General features: G+C 39.5%; 1 protein-coding gene across 2 annotated transcripts; it reads right to left on the reverse strand.

The window, feature by feature from the left end:
- Positions 1-3,849: 3,849 nt before the first annotated feature.
- On the reverse strand, positions 3,850-10,928 carry LOC110542081 (E3 ubiquitin-protein ligase TRIM39-like). 2 transcript variants are annotated; one of them, XM_060375066.1, is made up of 6 exons: positions 10,485-10,928; positions 8,853-8,948; positions 6,644-6,874; positions 5,579-5,601; positions 4,930-5,045; positions 3,850-4,397 (listed from the first exon to the last, which is right to left on the reverse strand). In XM_060375066.1, the coding sequence occupies exons 1-6, from the start codon at positions 10,926-10,928 to the stop codon at positions 3,850-3,852; spliced, it is 1,458 nt and encodes a 485-aa protein (XP_060231049.1). The 2 variants fall into 2 exon arrangements, with proteins under 2 accessions (XP_060231049.1, XP_060231048.1); XM_060375065.1 differs by having other exon boundaries at positions 3,850-4,423; positions 4,926-5,045.
- Positions 10,929-20,563: the final 9,635 nt, after the last annotated feature.

The following is a 20,563-nucleotide window of genomic DNA, read 5'->3' on the forward strand; positions in this document are numbered from 1 at the left end:
TTTAGCACTGGGTGGGAAAGAGCTTGCTGGGAAGGCAGGCAAGCCGTCCATAGTGGCTGTAGGTGTCCAAGCCTGGCTTCTGGGAGGAAAATAGTGGTGGAGGCTTCTTCTCTTCTGGGGGTCAGCATGAGAGGGCAAGGGTGAGAAGACATACATGTGGCACCCCTGCCACACTGCTAGCAAGTAACAAAGTGCTTGAAATTACAGCTAGAGAAAGTAAGGAAAGCTTTGTCTGTTTGAAATGTGTGTATGGCCATTAGATGTTTATTTCTGACTGATCTTAAATGGTTATTATGCTCTGTATGTCTTGGTTATAGATTAACAGTTATTTTATATGTTGAAAGATTAATTTCAAACTCTTATTTGTAACATATATATTTGTGCATATTTTTTTGTAATATCTGTAGAAACACAGATGTTTTTAAATAGCAACCATGTGGCTTTGCATGCGATATGACTCTGCCATCTTGAAATTGCCACATGGTGTGGCCTAAGGTAAAATACTACAGAACCTTTTAGTCATAATGAATTCTGTTTATCATCCTATCTCTTTTTAGACTAAGAAAACAAATCTCATTTAAATTGGTATTGATTTTAGAGTTTGAATTGTTTACACTGGTAGAGTTTGGTTTTGACTTTTAAAGTTATGGTTATGCTTTGTGACTGCACTCCTAAAAAGGGGACTTTATTTTTATATTGCAAAAACAGCTTTCTTTTAAAAATATGTTTAAAGCTATGAAACATTTTAAAGTTTATCAGATATTTTATAATTTCTTTATGGAATATATATATATATATATATATATATATATATATATATATATATAATTAATTCAGGGTTGTGTTTTTGCAGCATGCAGTATGTATGGCTCAGCCCTGGTTTGTGAATGTCTATGCAGATTAACAGACTGATTTGAAACATATGCCTGGATGCCAGTTCCTGAATGAATGTATTAATGCTGTTTTGTTCTGGCTGATAGGTTTGGTTTGGCCAAAATAGTTCAAATAAAGTTTTAAAATTGTTCTATACTGTTATATTATGTAGTTGGTTCTAAAACTTTTTAAATTATAATATTAAAACTTGGTTACTGGAAACTGTAAATGCTCCACAATGCTATACCATGGGAGGCAACAACACCATCAGCGACATCTGATGGCTGTTTTAAGTTGCCCACCACAGCCAGTAACAAGTGGTTGACTGCCATGTTGGCTCAGTGATAAAGAGGGTGGAGCTGTGGTTTTACCACCATCTTTGTTTAGGACTACCAGCTGTGTTCGGTTCCCCGTTTAGTGTTAAGTGCAACTTCTGTCCTTTAAGCTTTGTGCTGTTCAGTCTTAATGCAATATGGTAATATCAGCAAGATTTGCTAGCCCCTCTAATGAACTGTGTCTGATTGAAAGTTTTGCTTTGATTTTAGATCAGAAACATATTTAAAGTTATGTTAATGACAGCAGTTGGTTACAAGATTAAGCTTTTTATGTTTATGTTTACAACGTTAAGCCTATGATGGGTAACAACAAGGTTTGCCTATGTAGATACACTTGAAATAGATATGGTCCTAAAACACTTATCTAAGGAATATGTCAGAATTAGAGATTATAACATTCTGTTTTACTGGATGCAGTTTAGAGCAGATAACTAAAGACAGACAAAGATTAACTCAGATATACTGGCCCTCAATCTTGTCAGAGATCTGGTGAATATGGCATCTAATGCATGTACATTTTATTATGACAGAGAGTCCTAAAATCCTGGCAGCACCTCCCCAAAGTCTCAGAGATTTGGGCACAACAACAGATGGCTTTGACCCTGGGTTGTGGTATGCTAACCACTGGACATCTGGAGAGTCATTGTTTCATTTCTGAAGACAAGGTGAGATCAGTTTCTCATGTTCTTGTTTCCGCAGAAACAGTCTCCCATCTTCTATGTCTTGTCATCTAACTGCCTCTGCTCATGATGCCATGAGACAACAACAGCCAGGGACAACTGTGTAGGTGGTGAACTCACTAGTTGTCTCTGTCATTTTGATTTGTACATTCATTGTTATGTTTATTTAGCTTATAATTTATCCTTCTCAGGTCTCTGATCACACTGATGGATAACCTAAGCTAATGGTAGCTTCACAGCTAAAGAGCAATTAGACCCACTGTTAGTTCATTGGTCAATTCATTATCTAGTTAGAACTACTAGGTATTAGATCTCTTTAAAAATATATCTACCCTAAATGTATACATGTTCACCTGCATTAAAACATTATGATGCCTCCTTCTCTCTGCTCTGTTTCTGCTTCATTTCCTATTCTTTCTTTCTCCTCCTCCTCTTCCTATTATTTTTCCTCTTCCTCCTATTGTTCCTTCAGCCCCTCAGTGGTCCTTACCTAGTGTTTTTTTTTTAATTTTTTACTCAGTAGTATTTATAGCCTGTGTTAGCCCTCCCTCCCATTTCCTCCTTCATCCTCTGTCTTTCTTCTTCTGCCAAGACTCTAACCCAGGGCCTTGTGAGTACCAAGAACACGCTTATCACTCAGCTACCTGTGCCCTAAGTTATCACAAGGGTCCTATGACATCACCTGGGTCCTATGTTGTCATGTGTGTTCTGTGTTGTCACCTGAGTCATCTGTCATCACCTGAGTCCTATTAGATCACCTGAAATCTGTGTCATACCCCAACATGTGTCTTATGTCATTACCTGGATCCTCTGTCATCACCTGGATCCTATGACATCACCTGGTTCCTATGTTTTCACCTGGGTCCTGCAACATCACCTAGGTCCTATGTTGTGTTGGCTAAGTCAAATTCCCTCATGATTAAAATATCATCTGTAAACCTTTGCTGTTAACATGATGTTTTATGAAATTTTGAAGCCTTTAATACACTTCCTATTACTGATCAGTTACATCCTTGCTTTTTACTCAAGGGCCTGGAAGGAAGACTTGTATGAGATCTAATATGTGTTATATACAGCTCATGCTTTCTACTTCTGAACACTTGTTGTAACTGAATAAACTGTGATGTTATTTAGGAACAATCCTGTATTAGGTCAGCAGTTTTCATATACAAAACAACTCTTTCCCCTTACTAGGAATCCCACTTGGAGACCAAGTATATCTGCTACATCTGAACAGGGGTTTTAGGTCATCTCCATGCATGGTCCTTGGTTGGGGTGTCGGTCCCTGCAGGACCTCCAGAACCAGGTTTTTTTTTTTTTTTTTGGCTTTGTTGGTTGCCTTTTGGAGCTCCTGTCTCCTCCACAACTCTCTATCTCCCCCTTCTTTCATAATATTCCATTCTCTGACATGAACTCAGTGCTGGCTCTCTTATCACCCCCCCCTGCGGGGGTGCAGCTGTTCCAGGCCACAGAGGAAGATGATGCAGCTAGTTCTGATGAGACCTGATAGGCTAGGGTCAGATAGAAGGGGAAGAAGACCTCCGGTATCAGTGGATGAGGGAAAGGGCATAGGGAGAGAAGAGGGGGAGGGAGGCCAGGATTAGGAGGAGACGAGGGAGGGCACACAGCGAGGATACAAAGTAAATAAACTGTAATAAATGATACCAATTAATTAAAATATTTAAAAAGCAACTCTTTTGCATATTGAGAGTCAGTGACTTTATTAAGAGGCTCTTGACAATTTGATAACACCATCAGAGTGCATATAATTCTGCATTTTGAACTGAAGGACAAGGACTCTCAACCACCTCACTTATATTTTCTAACTTAGAAGAACCACACACAAAAAAATAAAAAAAAAAAAATGTAGAACCGCATAAACACAGAGACATTCCACCAGGCCAGTTAAGAAGGCCCATTGCTCTTGACCCTGCCTCACCCGAATGAAGCTTCATCTCCTGTCACTCCCAATCTGTTGGGGGCCTGATGGTAAGTGGGGCAGCATTCTTCCTACCAGCTCTGATCCCTGGATAGAAAAGGGGCCAAAGTTTTTCCTTAAAAGTGTCAGTGAAAGTGTAGATGTGTGAGCGATCTGTTATATTGTAAAAAGACAGCATGCCAGCCTCATAGTCTAGGAATATGCCCACGTGCTTAGGCTTCACTTTGATGTGCAAAGGGGTAAAAGGTGTGGTTGTGGCTGCATACTTGTCCCCGTTCCACAGCCGCACATGCCAGTAGCCAGTCTCAGGGAATGGTGTCAACTTGCCCTTTCTGTTCACAGAGTCCCGGCATACTCCCACTTCCCAGTGGGTCTTGTCACCCACCTCTACCTCCCAGTAGTGTCGACCTGAGGTGAAGCCTTCAGTAGCCAAGACACAGGGGTAGAAAGTGAAACGCTGTGGTGTGTCAGGGAGGTCTTGGAGTCTTCTCTCCACAAACTTGACACTTTTTTGATCCTTTGACAGGACGAGATTAGGATGAGCTGTCTCGGGGTCCAGGGTCACATCCACTGGTGGGAGAAGCCAGAGTGGGGAGCTGGATGAGAATAGGAATAGCAAAACATCCTGCCTTGATTTCCCAGACTGCCTGTGCAAAGCCTGGCTCCAGAAAGGTCCCCAGAACATCGTGGGTTGGGTGACTTTCTCCAATCATTTTGCTCTACATGCTGAGGGATGGCCAGAAACAAAGACCCAGAACAAGCAGCTGAGGGGCTGGGGAGAAGGTGGATATGAACCCACATCCTCAAACTGCCCTTTCTTTTCTCTGCCTAAATATGAATGATGTCTCCTTTTACTATCCTGGCTATGATGGTAAATGCCATGCTCACTCCACCTGAGGAGTTAGGAATCCTTTAACACTTCTAGGTCCCTAGTTAGATCAGATGCTCCCCAAGGCTTCTTCTCTGAACTCTGTGATTTGAGGTGAGACTGAAAGCTGCTGAAGGGCAGATGGAGACATAAGAAAAGTACAGGACTCTGGAAGGATCCTGACCTTCCACTACTTTCATGCCCTCTACCAGTTTCGTTTGGAGAACAACTCACCAAATAGATGCTTAAGAATTCTCCTTAGGGCAAAGTACTGGTAGGGGAAATTACTGAAGGTCTTTTCCAGTTCTGTAGATACTGAAGTCACCTCCATGGTCTTCACCTTCTCACATCTAGGAAGGATGGGAGATTAAAAAAAAAAAAAAAAAAAAAAAGCAGGGTCAGGAGCTCCCGCCAACTAAATATGTGAGTGGTGTCATTTTTCTGAGAAGTAGAACCAGACCTCTCCCACTCTCCTTCCTCCCTGGAGGCAGCAGGTCCTTTTCCTGTCCCTGGAGGGTTATATACCCCCTTCACAGATCAGTATCTTGGGAATAAGCCTCAGGATTTCCTTGGAGTAGTCTTAAATTTCATGAAAATGGACAGTCAGCCTTCTACTCTTTGTATCCTGTCTTCCCAAACTTCTACCATCTTGATTGAACACAGTTCTACTCACAGCATAAGCAGAATCTGACTCTCTGTTATTACTGCTCAGGCTAAGCATGGCTTGATGTCAGAAGGGAGGTAAATGTTTATCACTCCTGTTCGTCCTTCTCCACGTTTCACTCAGACACTGCATCCCTTTCCTTCCCGTACTTCCTCCAAGTGATTAATAAGCCCACAGCCTCTAAGCCAAAACCTAACTCAGTAAGGCAAAGTCACTTACTTTTCCAGAATACTTTTCACATCCTAGAGGAAATGAGAAAGAAAGTAAGATTGGTCCCAGAATTCATGGGTCATGATAGCAAAGAGGTTCTCCCTCTTCCCCAAGGTTCTAAATCTACAAACATGAATTTTCACAAGGCAAACTGAGGGTCCCAGTGCAAGGGGAGAGCTTCAGAGGGACCTAGAGGCCATCTCTGAAGAATGCCCAACTGCTGGTCATAACAAAGTTTGATAATTAATATCACTCCCAAATGATTTCCTGTATATTTATCTTTGTTCCTCGAAGGCACTGGAGGCTCCATAAAAGGCTCTGCTCTTTTCTTTGTCCCCCACATCCAACAACACACCTCAGCATCACTAAGGATCAGAACAGACAATTCCAGACTGGTAGCTGCATTTACACAATTTTGAATAGATTGTTTATCACTAAGTAGAACAGACTTCTAGCATCTGAACAGATAACAGATTTATCTTTTTTGGTTATTAATTATACACACTAAAAAAAGATTTCAGAACAGGCAGATCTCTGAGTGCAAGGCCAGCCTGGTCTATAAAGTGAGTCCCAGTGAGCCAAAGCTACACAGAGAAAGGCTGTCATTAAAAGAAAAACAACAAAGAGGTATTTTATGTGTCTGAGTGTTCTGCTTGCATGTATGTATGTGCACGCAGTGCCTGAAGAGGGCTTTGGAAACCCTGGAGCTGCAGTTAGAGAGGGCTGTGAGCTGCCATGTGGGTGCTGAGAAATAAACTTTGTCCTCTCAAGAGAAGCAAGTTCTCTTAACCACTGTGCCACCTCTCTAGCTCCAAGCTCGTACTTTCAGAAAAGGACAGAAAAGAAAAAAAAAAAAAAAAAAAAAAAAAAAAAAAAAAAAAAAAAAAAAAAAAAAAACAACTCTTTAGGAAGGGATGGTGGAAATCTGAGATGCTGGACTTTAGCAACACCTGGAAAAGACAGCTGGTCTTAGGGAAGCAGTGTGAGTGAGGGGACACCTCATGCTGACAGGATGGCTTGCACAAAGCTGCACTGATTTTGGCCTAAGGAAATGTGCAGGAGTGAAGGACAAACCTTAAGCATGTCAAAGCCTGACTGTAAGCTCTTGCCCTCCACCTCAGCAGATAAGTAAACAAGGTCCCTGTGTCTTTCCCCGAGGTGAGCAGCATTTCCTCTAAGTCTCTGTAGAATGTCTTGCTCTTCTTCTTCCAGTCGTGACAGGAGCATCTGCTGCTCTTCATCCAGTTGCCTGTGGAGCTCTTCAAACTCCTTTAAGATTTGCTGTTGGCAACTCTCCACGAGTCCCTGAGGACAAGGGAGAAAGCTGTTAGGACCAGCAAGTGTGAGAAATCTCTCCCAGATCCACCAGGCTCAGTCCAGACTTCCTTGTCACTGGGAGGATGTTAGGAGCACAAGTAATTCCCTTGTGAGGAACACTATCACCCACAGACCCCCCAATAGATGATTTACTAGTGCAAACCACTGGGAAGATGCAAAACAATCACTACTTAATTTTTTTAGCCCAAAACCTGATTTTAATAAAACACATTCAAGGCTTAAGAACTGAATGCTATTACAAAAACTACTGTTATGGATATCAGAGCTAATTTTGCTATTCTCTACCCTGATGTTTGTATTATAAAATCTGCTAAAGAAATTGCAAATAAGCAGGGAGTGGTGGCACATGCCTTCAATCCCAGCACTCAGGGAGGCAGAGGCAGGGGGATTGCTGTGAATTCATGGCCAGGTTGTTCTACAAAGCTGGACAGCCAAGGCTACACAGAGAAACCCTGTCTCAAATACCTCTTTACCCACACAAAAAGAAAGCACCAATACTAAAAGCTAAAGTTTGGCATCACTAATGATTATGGGCACTGACCTAATGAAAACCAGAGAACAGATGAGAAACTGAGAATCAGCCACAGTTTAATGCGTTGATGCAAAGTATATATTTAAACTTCAGGGCTTAACTTGTCTTGTTTTCTAGAGGGTCTTGTAATACAGCAGAAGCTGGCCTTGAACTTGGGATCCTGCTGCCTCAGCCTCAAAAGGTATGTGCAGCATTCCCACTCTTAATATGTCAAACAATTTATGTCCATTCTACATGACTGAGAATTCTTAGAAGGTATCTGTGTCTGCAAAGGCTGACTGACTAGAACTGCAGCAATATGAAGGCTGGACTGCTGCAGGCCGAGAGCTACTTACATTTTATCTTAGGCTATATTAAGCCTCCTGAAGAGCCTTTTCCTTGCCTACCTCGGTGCTGGTTCTAGCATTCTGTGATTAACAGATAAAAGACTAGACTGGATAGGTTTCATTAGACAGCATTAAAGAAACTGCTGAGATCATGCTAGTCTGAGTGGTCTGAGGTACTTTTCTGTGACTACCTGGTTACTGTTTCTGACAATGTACTTCTACAAAAATGCCTTGCTTTATGGTTTTATTTGTTCTGGTACTACAAAAACTTCATGAAACTTTCCAAGTTGAAATATGGAATTTCAGTAACCAAAATCAGTGTCTGAAGGCCATGGTCTCTCATTTGGGGCTCTACAATAAGTGCTTATCTTCTTTGAGGTAGCTGAGAGTTGTTTTTTCTGCTGACAGATATTTTTTAGTAAAATAGTTACTTATAATTTGAAACACGCAGCTCATAGCAGCACAGTCTAAAAAACATCCCTGAAGTCTGAGAGTACAGGCCTGAAGCAGGAGCCATATCACTTTCTGAGGGTTATCAGTACATCCTCCCTCTGTGTCTTCCTGCCAGTGACCTTGCTCTTTGAAGGAGCCTTAAGTCCTTTAGCTGACATGGAGGCATCAGCTCAAAAGAGATGCTTCTAGAGATGGAATTCACAAAGATATGCACATGGAAGAGAGTCAGGGCTCAGGTTCAAGAGTAGTGGGTATAGATACAAGCCTGTGGGCCTCACAAACGTGGCAGTCCTGGATCTGAAGCTACTCCCAGCATACAACAAATTAGCTTTCATTTACAGGGTCATTTGCTGCTTTCTCAGGGGGCAACTGCAGCCTTTGTATTGAATAGAGCTTCTCAGTGTGATGAATTATCCTCATATCTCATCAGCCCCTTTCCTTCACTTCTTAGATCCTTCTCCTCAATAGTTAATCCATGATAAGTAATTTAAAGTCAGTGTTCAATGATACACCTAACAAAACATCATTTTGAGAGAACAGCAGTTTTCCAATTAACTAAATAGGTTAAGTAAAGTGTTGCTGATTTGCTTATAGGCAAATAACAGCAAAGCTAGGAAGGCAACCAGTGCTTTACCTTGAGCTCCCCTGGTTTCTTTTCTTCAGAGGCTTTGCAGCACGTGATCTCCTGAAGCTTCTGTTCCAGGGGCTCCAGGCACTTCTGCAGTTTCTCCTGAGCATTGGGAGAAAGGAGGAGTTAGTTGGTACATCCATTACTCAAGAGTAATAACCTGTTTATTATTATTTATTTATTTTGTTGTTAAAGATTTATTTTTAGTCATGTGAATGTGTAAGTGTCTGCTTGAGTTTATGTGCGTGTGTGTGTACTGGTACCCATGGAAGGTAGAAGATGGCATCAGATTTCCTGGAACTGAGGTTATAGGCAGTGGTGAACTGCTGCCTGGGAACAAAACTCAGAGCTTCAAGCATGCTAGATAAATGCTTTACTATAAAGGTATACTCTCCACTCCTAAATCATTTAATTTCTACCCTCTCATCATCACTTTTTTTCTTTGTTTTTGTGAGACAAGGTTTCTCTATGTAGCCTTAGATTTCCTGGACTCACTTTGTAGACAAGGCTGGCTTTGAGCTCACAGAAACCCGTGTGCAGCTGCCTCCTGAGTGCTGGTATTACATGTGTGCATTGCCGCTCCAGGTTCTCTCATCACTTCTTCATCAATTCCCGACCTTGCCTGGAACTGGAGATGTCATGGGGACTTTTTATAGGCCCCCCTTTTCCTGCCATCAGTTTGTCACCATTATGTTTGCTGCTCACCCGACTCTCCTCCCCTGAACCTAGGCGTCAAGGTGTCAATAATGTGTTCTTTCCCACTGTATTTGACAACCACCTATCACATTTAAACTTAACTGCATTTTTGTTTGTTTTTCTGGGGTACTGGGGATCCTTTCAGAGTGTGTATGCTAAGAACAGTATTACTAGGATACACCCTCCTTCTGCCAGAAGCTACATTTGTATCTCAATATCCTTTATTATTTATGGTTGTTTTGCAATAAGGTCTCCAGCAGGCCAGGCTGGCGGATGACCTTCAATACCTTATCCTCCTGCCTCCACCTTCTGAATGCTGGGATTACAAGCCTGCCTTAATATCCTTTTCAACCTCTGCTTTCATTCAAATCTAGCCACTTATAAACAAAATAAAGCTTGACTGTAAATTACTTTAAATATTTTTGTAAGATTTTGTTAGTTAATCAAAATGAATATAAATTCTAGGCAGTAACATATTTTTTAATTTTTATTACTAAAATATTTGCCCTGTGCCCTCACTAGCAATTAAATGTTAAATGTTGATACCCATTATATGGGAAGATACAGAGTGATTCAGCTTACTCTGATGAATATCAGTCTAAAGTGATGTTAGCTATTTCCAACATGGAAAAGAAGGACATCTTAAGTAAATAGACATAAATGAAAATATCAAAATGTTTTCAATCTTCATGTGGTTTCCACTTCTTACAAGACCATACATACCAAACTTTGAATACTCAATAATAAATATTACAATCAGTATTGGAAATTCTGGGGTGCTTCTCACTGTTCTTGTGGATTACAACTGACTGAGTTAATGAGTACCCATATATAGCTCTAAGGGGAATTTGGAGGAACAAACAGCCTTGTCTCAGGAGAGAGTATGCTTTCTCTGCTGCTTCTCTCTGTGCCCACAGTGGTGTCATGTGTCTGGTTGCCTACCTTGTATTCCTGTGCAACATCTTCCAGTGGCACGACAGTGTGGGCCTGCTGGGTATGAGAACTTGCACATATCACACAGACAGCCTCCTGGTCTTCAGAGCAGAAGAAGCTCATGGCTTCATGGTGCTGAGAGCAGAGGCTCTCATCTCTGGTCTTCTCCTTAACCGTTTCTAGCTGCTTGGTAATTTCCACCATACTGCCTACTTGTTCATTAGGCCAGAAACTCCGGTGTCGGGATGTCTTCCGACAGACAGGGCAAGGGAAGTCCCACCTTAGGTCTTTCCACCAGTGGGTAATGCATGCTTTGCAGAAGTTGTGCCCGCATTTAATAATGACTGGATCCTTCATATACTCCAGGCACACAGAACAGCTCGCCTCTGCCTGCAGGTTCCCCAGAGCAGCAGCTGTAGAGGCTGTTGAGGCTCCAGCATTGCTCTCTGCCATTATTTAACTTGGAGGTAGGGAGAGAGAAATGAAAAACATTAGTTGGAAGGTTACTTTGTTTATCTTTGCACTCCTATCCTGATATTAGCTCTATATTTAGCCTCATCTTGACAATTTCCCATCTAATCCAGTATCACCTGTTGCTCTATTCACAGTGCTTGTGATTTCAAGCCATCACTGTACTCCCTCCCAATTCAGCACACACCAAGAGTCCCTAGTATCTCCATTACCTCTGCTATCTCACTACAACCCAAATCCCCCTTTAACTATAATCTGACATATTTTTTTTTCTAATAGATGAAAAGGAGCATGGTGTGGTGGCTTGGACCCATAACCCTAGTATTTTTTAGGTCAAGACAGGGGTGATTGTTATCAGTTTAGGGCCAGCCTGAACAACATAGGCCATATCTCTAGAGGGGGGGGGGCACAGGAAATGCCAAAGAAAAAGATTTTAGCTGGGAATGGTGGTTAACTGTGAGGCAAGAAGATCAATACACGGATGAGGTAGCCTGGGCTAGAGAGTAAGATCTTGTTTGAAAATAGTATATTTAGCCAGGTGTGGTGGCACATGCCTGTAATCTCAGCACTCACGGAGGCAGAGGGAGGCAGACTTCTGTGAGTTTGAGGTCATCATGGTCTACAAAAGCAAGTCCAGGACAGCCAAAGCAATACAGAGAAACCCTGTCTCAAAGAACAACAAAACAGAAAATCCCAGTATTTTAAAATATTTTCCAAGTTTTATTTTAAATGGGGATTTGGCTAGCGGTCCTAGAATTCAGTATTATTATTATTAAAGAATTTCACACATGAGCACTGCACCTACATATAAAAACATAAATATTTCTTATAGTATTACGTCTTAGAAGTTTTTTTTAATAATAAAATATTATAATTAATAACAATAGTTATTAGTGCCTAACCTTGTCTGTATACCTTTTCCAAGAGAGAGCTGGCAAGTCTATTCTAATCATTCAGTGGTAACTGTAGTCTTTCAAATTCGACACTGATAATAAGTTCCTTGGATACTCAGTGGCGTTATTAGGAATTAAAAGCAGAAAATAAGCCAGGTATGGTGGCACGTGCTTATTATCCTACTCCTGGGGAGGTGAAGGCAGGAGCATCGGGAGTTCAAAGGCAGACTCAGTTACACAATAATCTTGAAGCCTGCCAGGACTGAACATGAGTGTTCCATTTCAATGAATGAATAAGGCGATGTATTGTCCTCTGTCATCTCTGATTGGTCAACAAAGACCTGAATAGCCAATAGCTGATCGGGAGAGTTAGGGCTGGAATATTTATCTCAGGGAGGGAGTAAGAGGTGGGAGAAAGAGAAGAGGATTGAGGAAGATGAGGAGGCCATTTAGGCAGTGACCATGGAAAGCTCGCTATGACAACAGACAGACAGAGCAGAGGCAGTCAAGGCCAGAAGAAGATGGCATGTAACAGGGGCCATGTGGCTGGGAAGGAATGAGACTAGTAGAATCAAGTTAGAACAGATCAAATCTGCCCAGCTTAGTAGTTTAAAGCTTATTAATAAATGTCATTATTTGGGAGTAGAAAAAAAAAACTTTATATTATTTTAGAACTGTCTGTGACTCCAGTTTCATGGGATGATTCCTCATCTGACTTCTGAAATCAGCTGCAGCACATGCACATATGTGAGTGTACAAAGGCACTCACCCTCGCTCGTGCGCACGCATGCACACACACACACTTTTTAAGGGAATTAATGTATCAAATTGAAGTAGAGCTACAGTTATCATTTAATAAATACTATTTACTTTTAATGAACTATTAGTGTTTTAACACACACACACACACACACACACACACACACACACACACACACACAAACAGTCCTGTCTTTATAAGCAACCTACTGACTCAAACTATTTTGTACTGGTTAACTAATTGAACAATAAAGAAATCATCAAATTTCTATTTAAAAATATGACTAGCCAGGTTGTGACAGAGACCAGTAAACTCAAAACTCAGGAAGTTAAGGCAAGAAGGCTGCAACTTCAAGGCTTGAATGGACTACAGAGCAAGCAAGTTCAAGCCAGACCAGCACAACTTAGTGAAAGTCTATCCCAAAATGAAAAATGGAAAAATGTTGGGAACACAGTCCAGTTGCGGGATGTTTGTCTACCATGTACAAAGCCATGGATTCAATCCATAGGACAACATAAATAAAAAAATATAAAAATATGATTATAGAATATTTCTAAGAAAATATTTAAACCCATCATATGTGTATTTCTTTAGGTTTTTATGTATGAATTCATACACTTCCTCTATCTCTATGTATGCTACTGAGTTAGTTAATCAACATTTAAAGAGATGAATAAAACAAAAACTTTAACTGAATTTCTTAACACTAGCTCTGACCGCAGTAGAATATATATAATGAAAGAAAAGATTCTGTAGTCTTTCACTAACAACTGAAGTATTGGTATCATTAGAAAAAGGTGAAGCGTGAGAGAGATACAGAGGGACAGAGGCAGAGAAAGACAGAGAGAAAGAGAGGGAGAGAGAGGGAGGCAAGGAAGCAAGGAAGGAGACTGGGTACACAAAAAATGTGGAGCAAAGAAAATAAAACATGTATACTTTTAAGACAATTTCATCTTTAAAAAAGAAATTGAGAGAAAATATAAATCAGGCAAAAACAAAGCATGGAAACTTCAATTCACAAGGTTTGTTCTCTTTTCTTTAAATGCTAGTTATAGTGGCTTATACTTGTAATACCAGCATGCAGGAAGCAGAGGCGGAAGGATTAACATGCATTTCATGATCAGCATGACTACATTTTAAGTTCCAGGGCAATTGAGTTACAATGTAATATTCTGTCTCAAAAAGTTAAAAAGATAAAGTTAAACCTATGAAGCATCTCTGAATTGTATGTGGAGCAATATGCGTTGAATAAATTATAACAAAATTTAGTCTTTTTTCAGTTTTTCCAAAAAAAATCACACATATATATCATCACATTATTCGCCCACATATATAAATGTTTGTAAAATCCTTACATATACATATATATTTTCAAGTACAGTGTAAAAGATAAACAAGTGAAGTAACATAAAGAAGCAGAGGGCAGCTCTGGGAGAAACTACAAGGTAAAAGACAGAACATGGGTACCATTAAGTGTTTAGATCATTGGAGCAAGAAGGATGGCTAAAATAGTGAGCCAAGGGAGAACACTACAATTTCCCAGTTGGTCCACACCTGTATTTCTAAACACACATAATCCTCCAGAGAATTCTATTGACCTTGCGTGTTATTGAGTGATAATCATAACAAACATAACAGGGTGAAAGTAACATTAACTAATTCCTAAGGCTAGCTTGGAAAAGGCAATATGTCTACAATGTCTGTCTGTCTGTCTCTCAGCTACAATCAATCCCTCTCTTGGCTACACTCAATCTCTACCTTTCTCTCTCTGTCTCTCTCTGTGTCTCTCTTTTAGCTACAATCAGCCTCTCTTGGCTACAGTCAATCTCTACCTCTCTGTCTCCTTATACTTTCTCTTCTTCCTCCCTCATCTCCCCTCCTCTTCTCTCTTTATTTCTTCTCTCCACCACCCCCCTCTCAGAATGTTCACCATCTGAAGCCAGGCAATGTATTATGAAGAAATCCAGCATAAACAGAGGTCATGTCCAAATGCCTCAGCAGAAGCTGAAGATTCAGTAATGAACACTAGTGAATAAACCTTCAAATGATGACTACTCAGTCTAAAAGTCTTCTGGTTTAGCTCTGACATATAATGAACCAGACAGAAGCCACCTCTATGTGAATCCCTAACAATAATCAATTGTGGTTGTGTGCCACTGTTTTCACAGTAATAAGGGAAGAAGCCAGCTCTTCTCAGCACTTGTCTGTCTTCTACTGTTAAACTGCTACACTAAAGTAAATTAGAAAATCAGGAAGGATATCCTCAAGAGCTGAAGAAATCAACCTATAGAATATAGGTGCACGTGTTTTGAAGTATGTAATGGAAGCATGACTGAAAAATAAACGGAATTCATGGCATGACAGGGACATCAAATTCCACAATTTGGCAACAAATCAATGGCAATGCCAAAGCTACAGTTCAAATAGATCTTGAAATTGAAGCAGCACAAACAGGGTTACCTCACTGTGTCCAGAGGACGGAAATAACAAGAAAGAAGTTCCAGGATAGTTGTACCCATACCTTTATTATATCAATTTTCCTCAGAAAAAAGATATAAAAATAGGTTTCACAGGATGACTAGCAGATGGTAAAAAGCAAGCTTTGATAACAATAAACATTTTACTTGTGGTTAAAATTTTTTAGGAAGCCAGGTGTAGTGGTATACACCTATAATCTCAAGGCTAAAGTAAGAACTCAATATACAATTAGAACCACTGAAACAAGAAAAAATGCACAGCACACACATATGAAAAGAAATACTAGCAGTTGACGTCACAAATCATTGCTTGGTCATCATCAAAGAAAATGGAGTTTTCTTAGTGAATAGAGAGTACTGAATGCTGATAAGACTACCACCAGCTGCACACAACATGGATTTCTGAGACTTAAAAGAGAACGAATAAATATTCTGAAAAACTCAGGATCAGAACTGTCAAATCCGCGGTTCATTATTTCATCCACACCCAGGTGGCAAATTATATAAATGGGAAGCTATTCATAGAGGTTAAAAGGTATAAAATCTACACAAAAGAGTACAGCAATCTCTCTATATGGATGTTTTGGATCCAACTACTCAGAGGAATAAGTATTTAACAGATCAGCAGGCAATTTCTCATGAACACTGTTCCATGATATTAGAATTTTCTGTTCATCTGATATAATAGCAAAGAACGTTTTTTATCATCAAGGATCTTAATATTTCTATTGGAACTGATGGTTAAGTGTGTGTGTATGCCTAAAACAAACACACATACACAAAATGCATGTCTTTCTAAATAAAGAATTAGTAAAATAATTACTACATTGAAAAATACCATATTGTTATCAACTAATTACAATTTATTCATTTTAGAGAAAAATTATGCAAGATGTTAAACACAGAAAATTCTTTTACAATATTTTGAAACAAATACAGACCTATAACTTAAAACAAAAACTAAAATTTTTAAATTGACTTAAAATAAGATTAAATGTATATTTCCAAAATAATTTTAATCAGTCCACAACAAGGGGCAAAACCTTATTTTTTTAAATCAATTGTCTGATATGTAGTTTATATTAATTAGAAATTTTTGTGAAGGAGAATTCTCTTTACTTTTTGTTTCTGCTTGGAAACCTACCTTTCATCTATTCATAGATAGAATACAAAATAAATTTAAAATTTAACATTTTAAAAAGCACATTGAGCTGTTGGGCTAAGGCATTTCCTCATAAATAATTAAATTTTCACTATATTTACAACTTATTTTCAAATGTGAAATATAATTTAGACTTTTTAAAAGCTAAATCAGTGATCCTGCTAATACTAAGTAATATACAGAAAAAAAAATAAGTTTACAAAAGCTAGTAAGCAGTACTGGCAAAGTTGTTCATGGATAAAGGCACTTGTCTCACAAGCCTATCCATTTCAGTTTGATCTCTAAAACCCATGTCAAGTGGTAAAAAGAGAAAACAAGCTCCACAAATTTGTTCTCTGACCTCCACATTCATACTGTGTAGCATGTATGCACTGAAGCCCCATGCACACTCTATATAAAAACAAGGGAAATGAAGTTTTTAAAAAAGTAATTGGTAAGTAATCATTAATATTTTAAATCACAGATTTCAAAGAACAGAGACACACAAGTAAGACATCAAGAAACAGAGCATATGTCATGGCACATACTTGGGTATGAATATGGACTACATATTAAATAGTTTCATATGTAATGCTAAACATGGGAGGATGACAATTATATTGTATAAATTTAGAATATTCTCACAATGCTAATTACTTATTGGTGTATCTACCACTTACTTTCAGGGAGTTTCAAAAGAAAAGAGAAAGATAAGATAAATGTACAAATACTAACACCACTTCAGTCTAGGCAGAGTGAGGGAGCTGTGTATTTTGTATACTATTCTTCCTTTCCCTACAGATTTAAACCAAAAGAGGTAGCATGGCAGTGGTGGTGTGTGTCTTTAATTTCAACACTCAGGAAGCTAGAAGTAGATCTCTGTATTTTTGAGGCCAGCCTAGTCTACAGAGTGAGTCCAGGTCAGCCAAGACTCCACAGAGAATTCCAGTCTCAATAAACCAACACAACAAACAAATAAGAAAGAAGAAAGTAACCTGATATGTCTTTAAAAATGAAAAACATTCTAGATGGCAGGTAGAAATAATCCTAAAATTAAGCAGAAACACATACTATCAAAAAACTGTGCACTTAAAAATGGCTTAGATAAGCCAAGTTTGGTGACACACGACTTTAATCCCCAGATCCTTGTGAGTAAGAGTCCAGCCTGGTCTACAAAGTGAGGTCAGAGCAGCCAGGTTTACACAGAGAAACACTGTCTCAAAAAACAAACAAAAAAGCAAAAACTTTAAGGTGAGGCTTGTTGGCACATGCCTGTAATCCCAGCACTCACGGAGGCAGAGGCAGAGACAAGCAGATCTTTGTGAATTCAAGGCCAGCATGCTCTACATATTGAGTCCAGAACAGCCAAGGTTACACAGAAAAATCTTATCAAAAAAAAAAAAAAAAGAAAAAAATTTAGATAGTAAAATACTACATGTATTTTACTGCAATAAAGAATAACTTTTTATTCATTGTTACCCAGATAGAGCCAAGTAATTGTGGTAATGATACTTGCTTTTTTGCCCAATGCTGGAACGCTAGTGAATTTAGGTATGCCCTGGTTACTCGCATGCCTCGCTGGGTGCCTGTGCCCGTTGATGCCCCTCATGCTATGACTCTCTTCAGACAGAAAAGGGATCTTGGAATTACAGCTGACATTGTTACTGCCATCTCATTGGAGGCTGTTGGAGCTACCACCACGGCATTAGCCATGAGTCATACTCTGCAGACTGCTCAGACCCTAAATAATCTTTTAGCCAATGTAGCTCATGCTATAGATGTACAAAAAGGAATTAATGCTCAACTAAAAGGAGGCTTGATGGTGTTCAATCAGAGGACTGACCTCGTGCAGGAGCAAATTGATACCCTGTGGCAAATCGCTCAACTTGGCTGTCAATGGAAGTACGCTGGACTTTGTGTCACTAGCATACAATATGAGAATTTTTCCCATGCTGCAAATCTGTCTAAACAATTGTCTAGCTATATTTTAGGTAACTGGACTGGAGAATTCTAAATGTCTCTATATGAAAGAATGATCTGTTTTTGTAGTTAAAGGAAAAGATCATTCTGAGTGAGATGTGCCAGAAGCAGAAAGATATACTCACTCATATTGACATATAACATAGGATAAACCTATTAAAACCTGTACATTTAAAGAAACTAATTAAGAGAGAGGACCCTGACTAAAACGCTCAATCCCCATCCCGAAAGGCAAAGAGGATAATTTACCATTTTTAATTAATAAAATTTATAGTATTAGTTTTCATCATTTATGACCTCATCTTTTATTTTAAATAAATGTTTGGTTAGAGTTCTTACTCTTTAAAAAAGATTTTCTAAACTAGTCAGATTTCAAAAAGAAAAATTTATGAAAATATAAAGCTATCCAGTTAGTTTGGTGAGAGGTAATTCTAGATTTACTCATGACCATGCCAGTAGAGGAATAATAAAAGACAAAATTCCCCAGGCAACCTCTTTTTTTAAATGTTTTATTTAACTTTTATTAATTACACTTTATTCATTTTGTATCCCCCCATAAGTCCCTCCCTCCTCCCCTCCCGGTCCCACCCTCCCCCCTTTCTACATGCATGGCACTCCCCAAGTCCACTGATAGGGGAGGCCCTCCTCTCCTTCTTTCTGATCTTATTCTATCAGTTCTCATAAGAAGTGGCTGCTTTTTCAGGGTTCTAGGTTATCTCCATGAATAGTCCTTGGTTGGAGTATGAGTCTCTGGGAAGTTCCCTGTGTTCAAATTTTCTTGTTCTGTTGCTCTCCTTGTGGAGTTCCTGTCCTCTCTAGCTCTTACTATTTCCCACTTCTTACATAAAATTCCATTCACCTGATTTTTGACAAAGATGCCAAAACCATACAATAGAAAAAAGATATCATCTTCAACAAATGGTGCTGGTCTAACTGGATGTCTACATGGAGAAAAATGAAAATAGATCCATACTTATCACCCTGCACAAAACTGAAGTCCAAGTGAATCAAAGACCTCAACATAAAACCAGACACATTAAATCGGCTAGAAAAAAACCGTGGGGAATACCCTAAAACTCATTGGTACAGGAGAAAACTTCCTGAACAGAACACCAACAACACAGGCTCTAAGAGCAACAATCAATAAATGGGACCTTATGAAATTGAAAAGCTTCTGTAAAGCAAAGGACACCATCATCAAAACAAAGCGACTGCCTACAGATTGGGAAAGAATCATCACCAACCCTTTATCTGACAGAGGACTCATATCCAGTATATATAAAGAACTAAAGAAGCTGAAAAGCAGCAAACCAAGTAATCCACTTAAAAAATGGGGAACAGAGCTAAACAGAGAATTCTCTGTAGAGCAATATCGAGTGGCAGAGAAGTACTTAAAGAAATGCTCAACCTCTAGCCATTAGGGAAATGCAAATCAAAACAACCCTGAGATTTCACCTTACACCCATGAGAATGGCCAAGATGAAAAACTCAAGTGACAACACATGCTGGAGAGGCTGTGGAGAAAGCGGAACCCTTCTCCACTGCTGGTGGGAATGTAAAGTTGTACAACCACTCTGGAAATCAATCTGGATCTTTCTCAGACAACTAGGAATAGCGCTTCCTCAAGATCCAGCCATACCACTCCTAGGCACATACCCAAAAGTGGCTCAAGTACACAAAAAGGACATTTGCTCAACCATATTTGTAGCAGCTTTATTTGTAATAGCCAGAAGCTGGAAACAGCCCAGATGCCCCTCAACTGAAGAATGGATGCAGAAATTGTGGCACATCTATACAATGGAGTATTACTCAGCAATGAAAAATAAGGAAATCATAAAATTTGCAGGTAAATGGTGGGACCTGGAAAGGATCATCCTGAGTGAGTTGTACCAGAAGCAAAAAGACACACACAGTATATACTCACTCATATAAACATACAACATAGAATAAACCCACTAAAATCTGTACATCTAAACAAACTAAGCAAAAGAGAGGACCCTAACTAAAATGTTCAATCCCCATCCTGAAAGGCAAAGAGGATGGACATCAGAAGAAAAAGAAAACAGGAAACAACCTAGGAACCTGCTACAGAGGGCCTCTGAAAGCCAGAAGAAGAAAACAGGAAACAACCTCGGAACCTTCCACAGAGGGCTGCTGAAAGCCTCTGCCGCGCCGACTGTCAAACCTCTTTATAGTGACATTGTCTTTAAATCCTGTGTGCCAATCCCTGATTTACCACTATGTTGCCCAGAGAAGACAGAGTGACCTGGAAGTCCAACTGCTTTCTTAAGAATCATCTAACTTTTGGATGGTTACCAAAAATGTTCCATTGTGGGGCAGAGAATGTAGGCTTGAAGCAGATGCAG

The sequence above is a fragment of the Meriones unguiculatus genome, chromosome X, assembly GCF_030254825.1.
Source record: "Meriones unguiculatus strain TT.TT164.6M chromosome X, Bangor_MerUng_6.1, whole genome shotgun sequence".
Lineage (NCBI taxonomy): Eukaryota > Metazoa > Chordata > Mammalia > Rodentia > Muridae > Meriones > Meriones unguiculatus.

Coding starts and splice junctions, on each gene's coding strand:
- LOC110542081 (XM_060375065.1), bottom strand. CDS start 10,928: ATGGCAGAGAGCAATGCTGGAGCCTCAACAGCCTCTACAGCTGCTGCT. Junction 8,949..10,484: donor ATGTTGCACAGGAATACAAG/GTAGGCAACCAG, acceptor CCCAATGCTCAG/GAGAAACTGCAGAAGTGCCT. Junction 5,602..6,643: donor CAGGCTTTGACATGCTTAAG/GTTTGTCCTTCA, acceptor CATTTCCTCTAG/GATGTGAAAAGTATTCTGGA.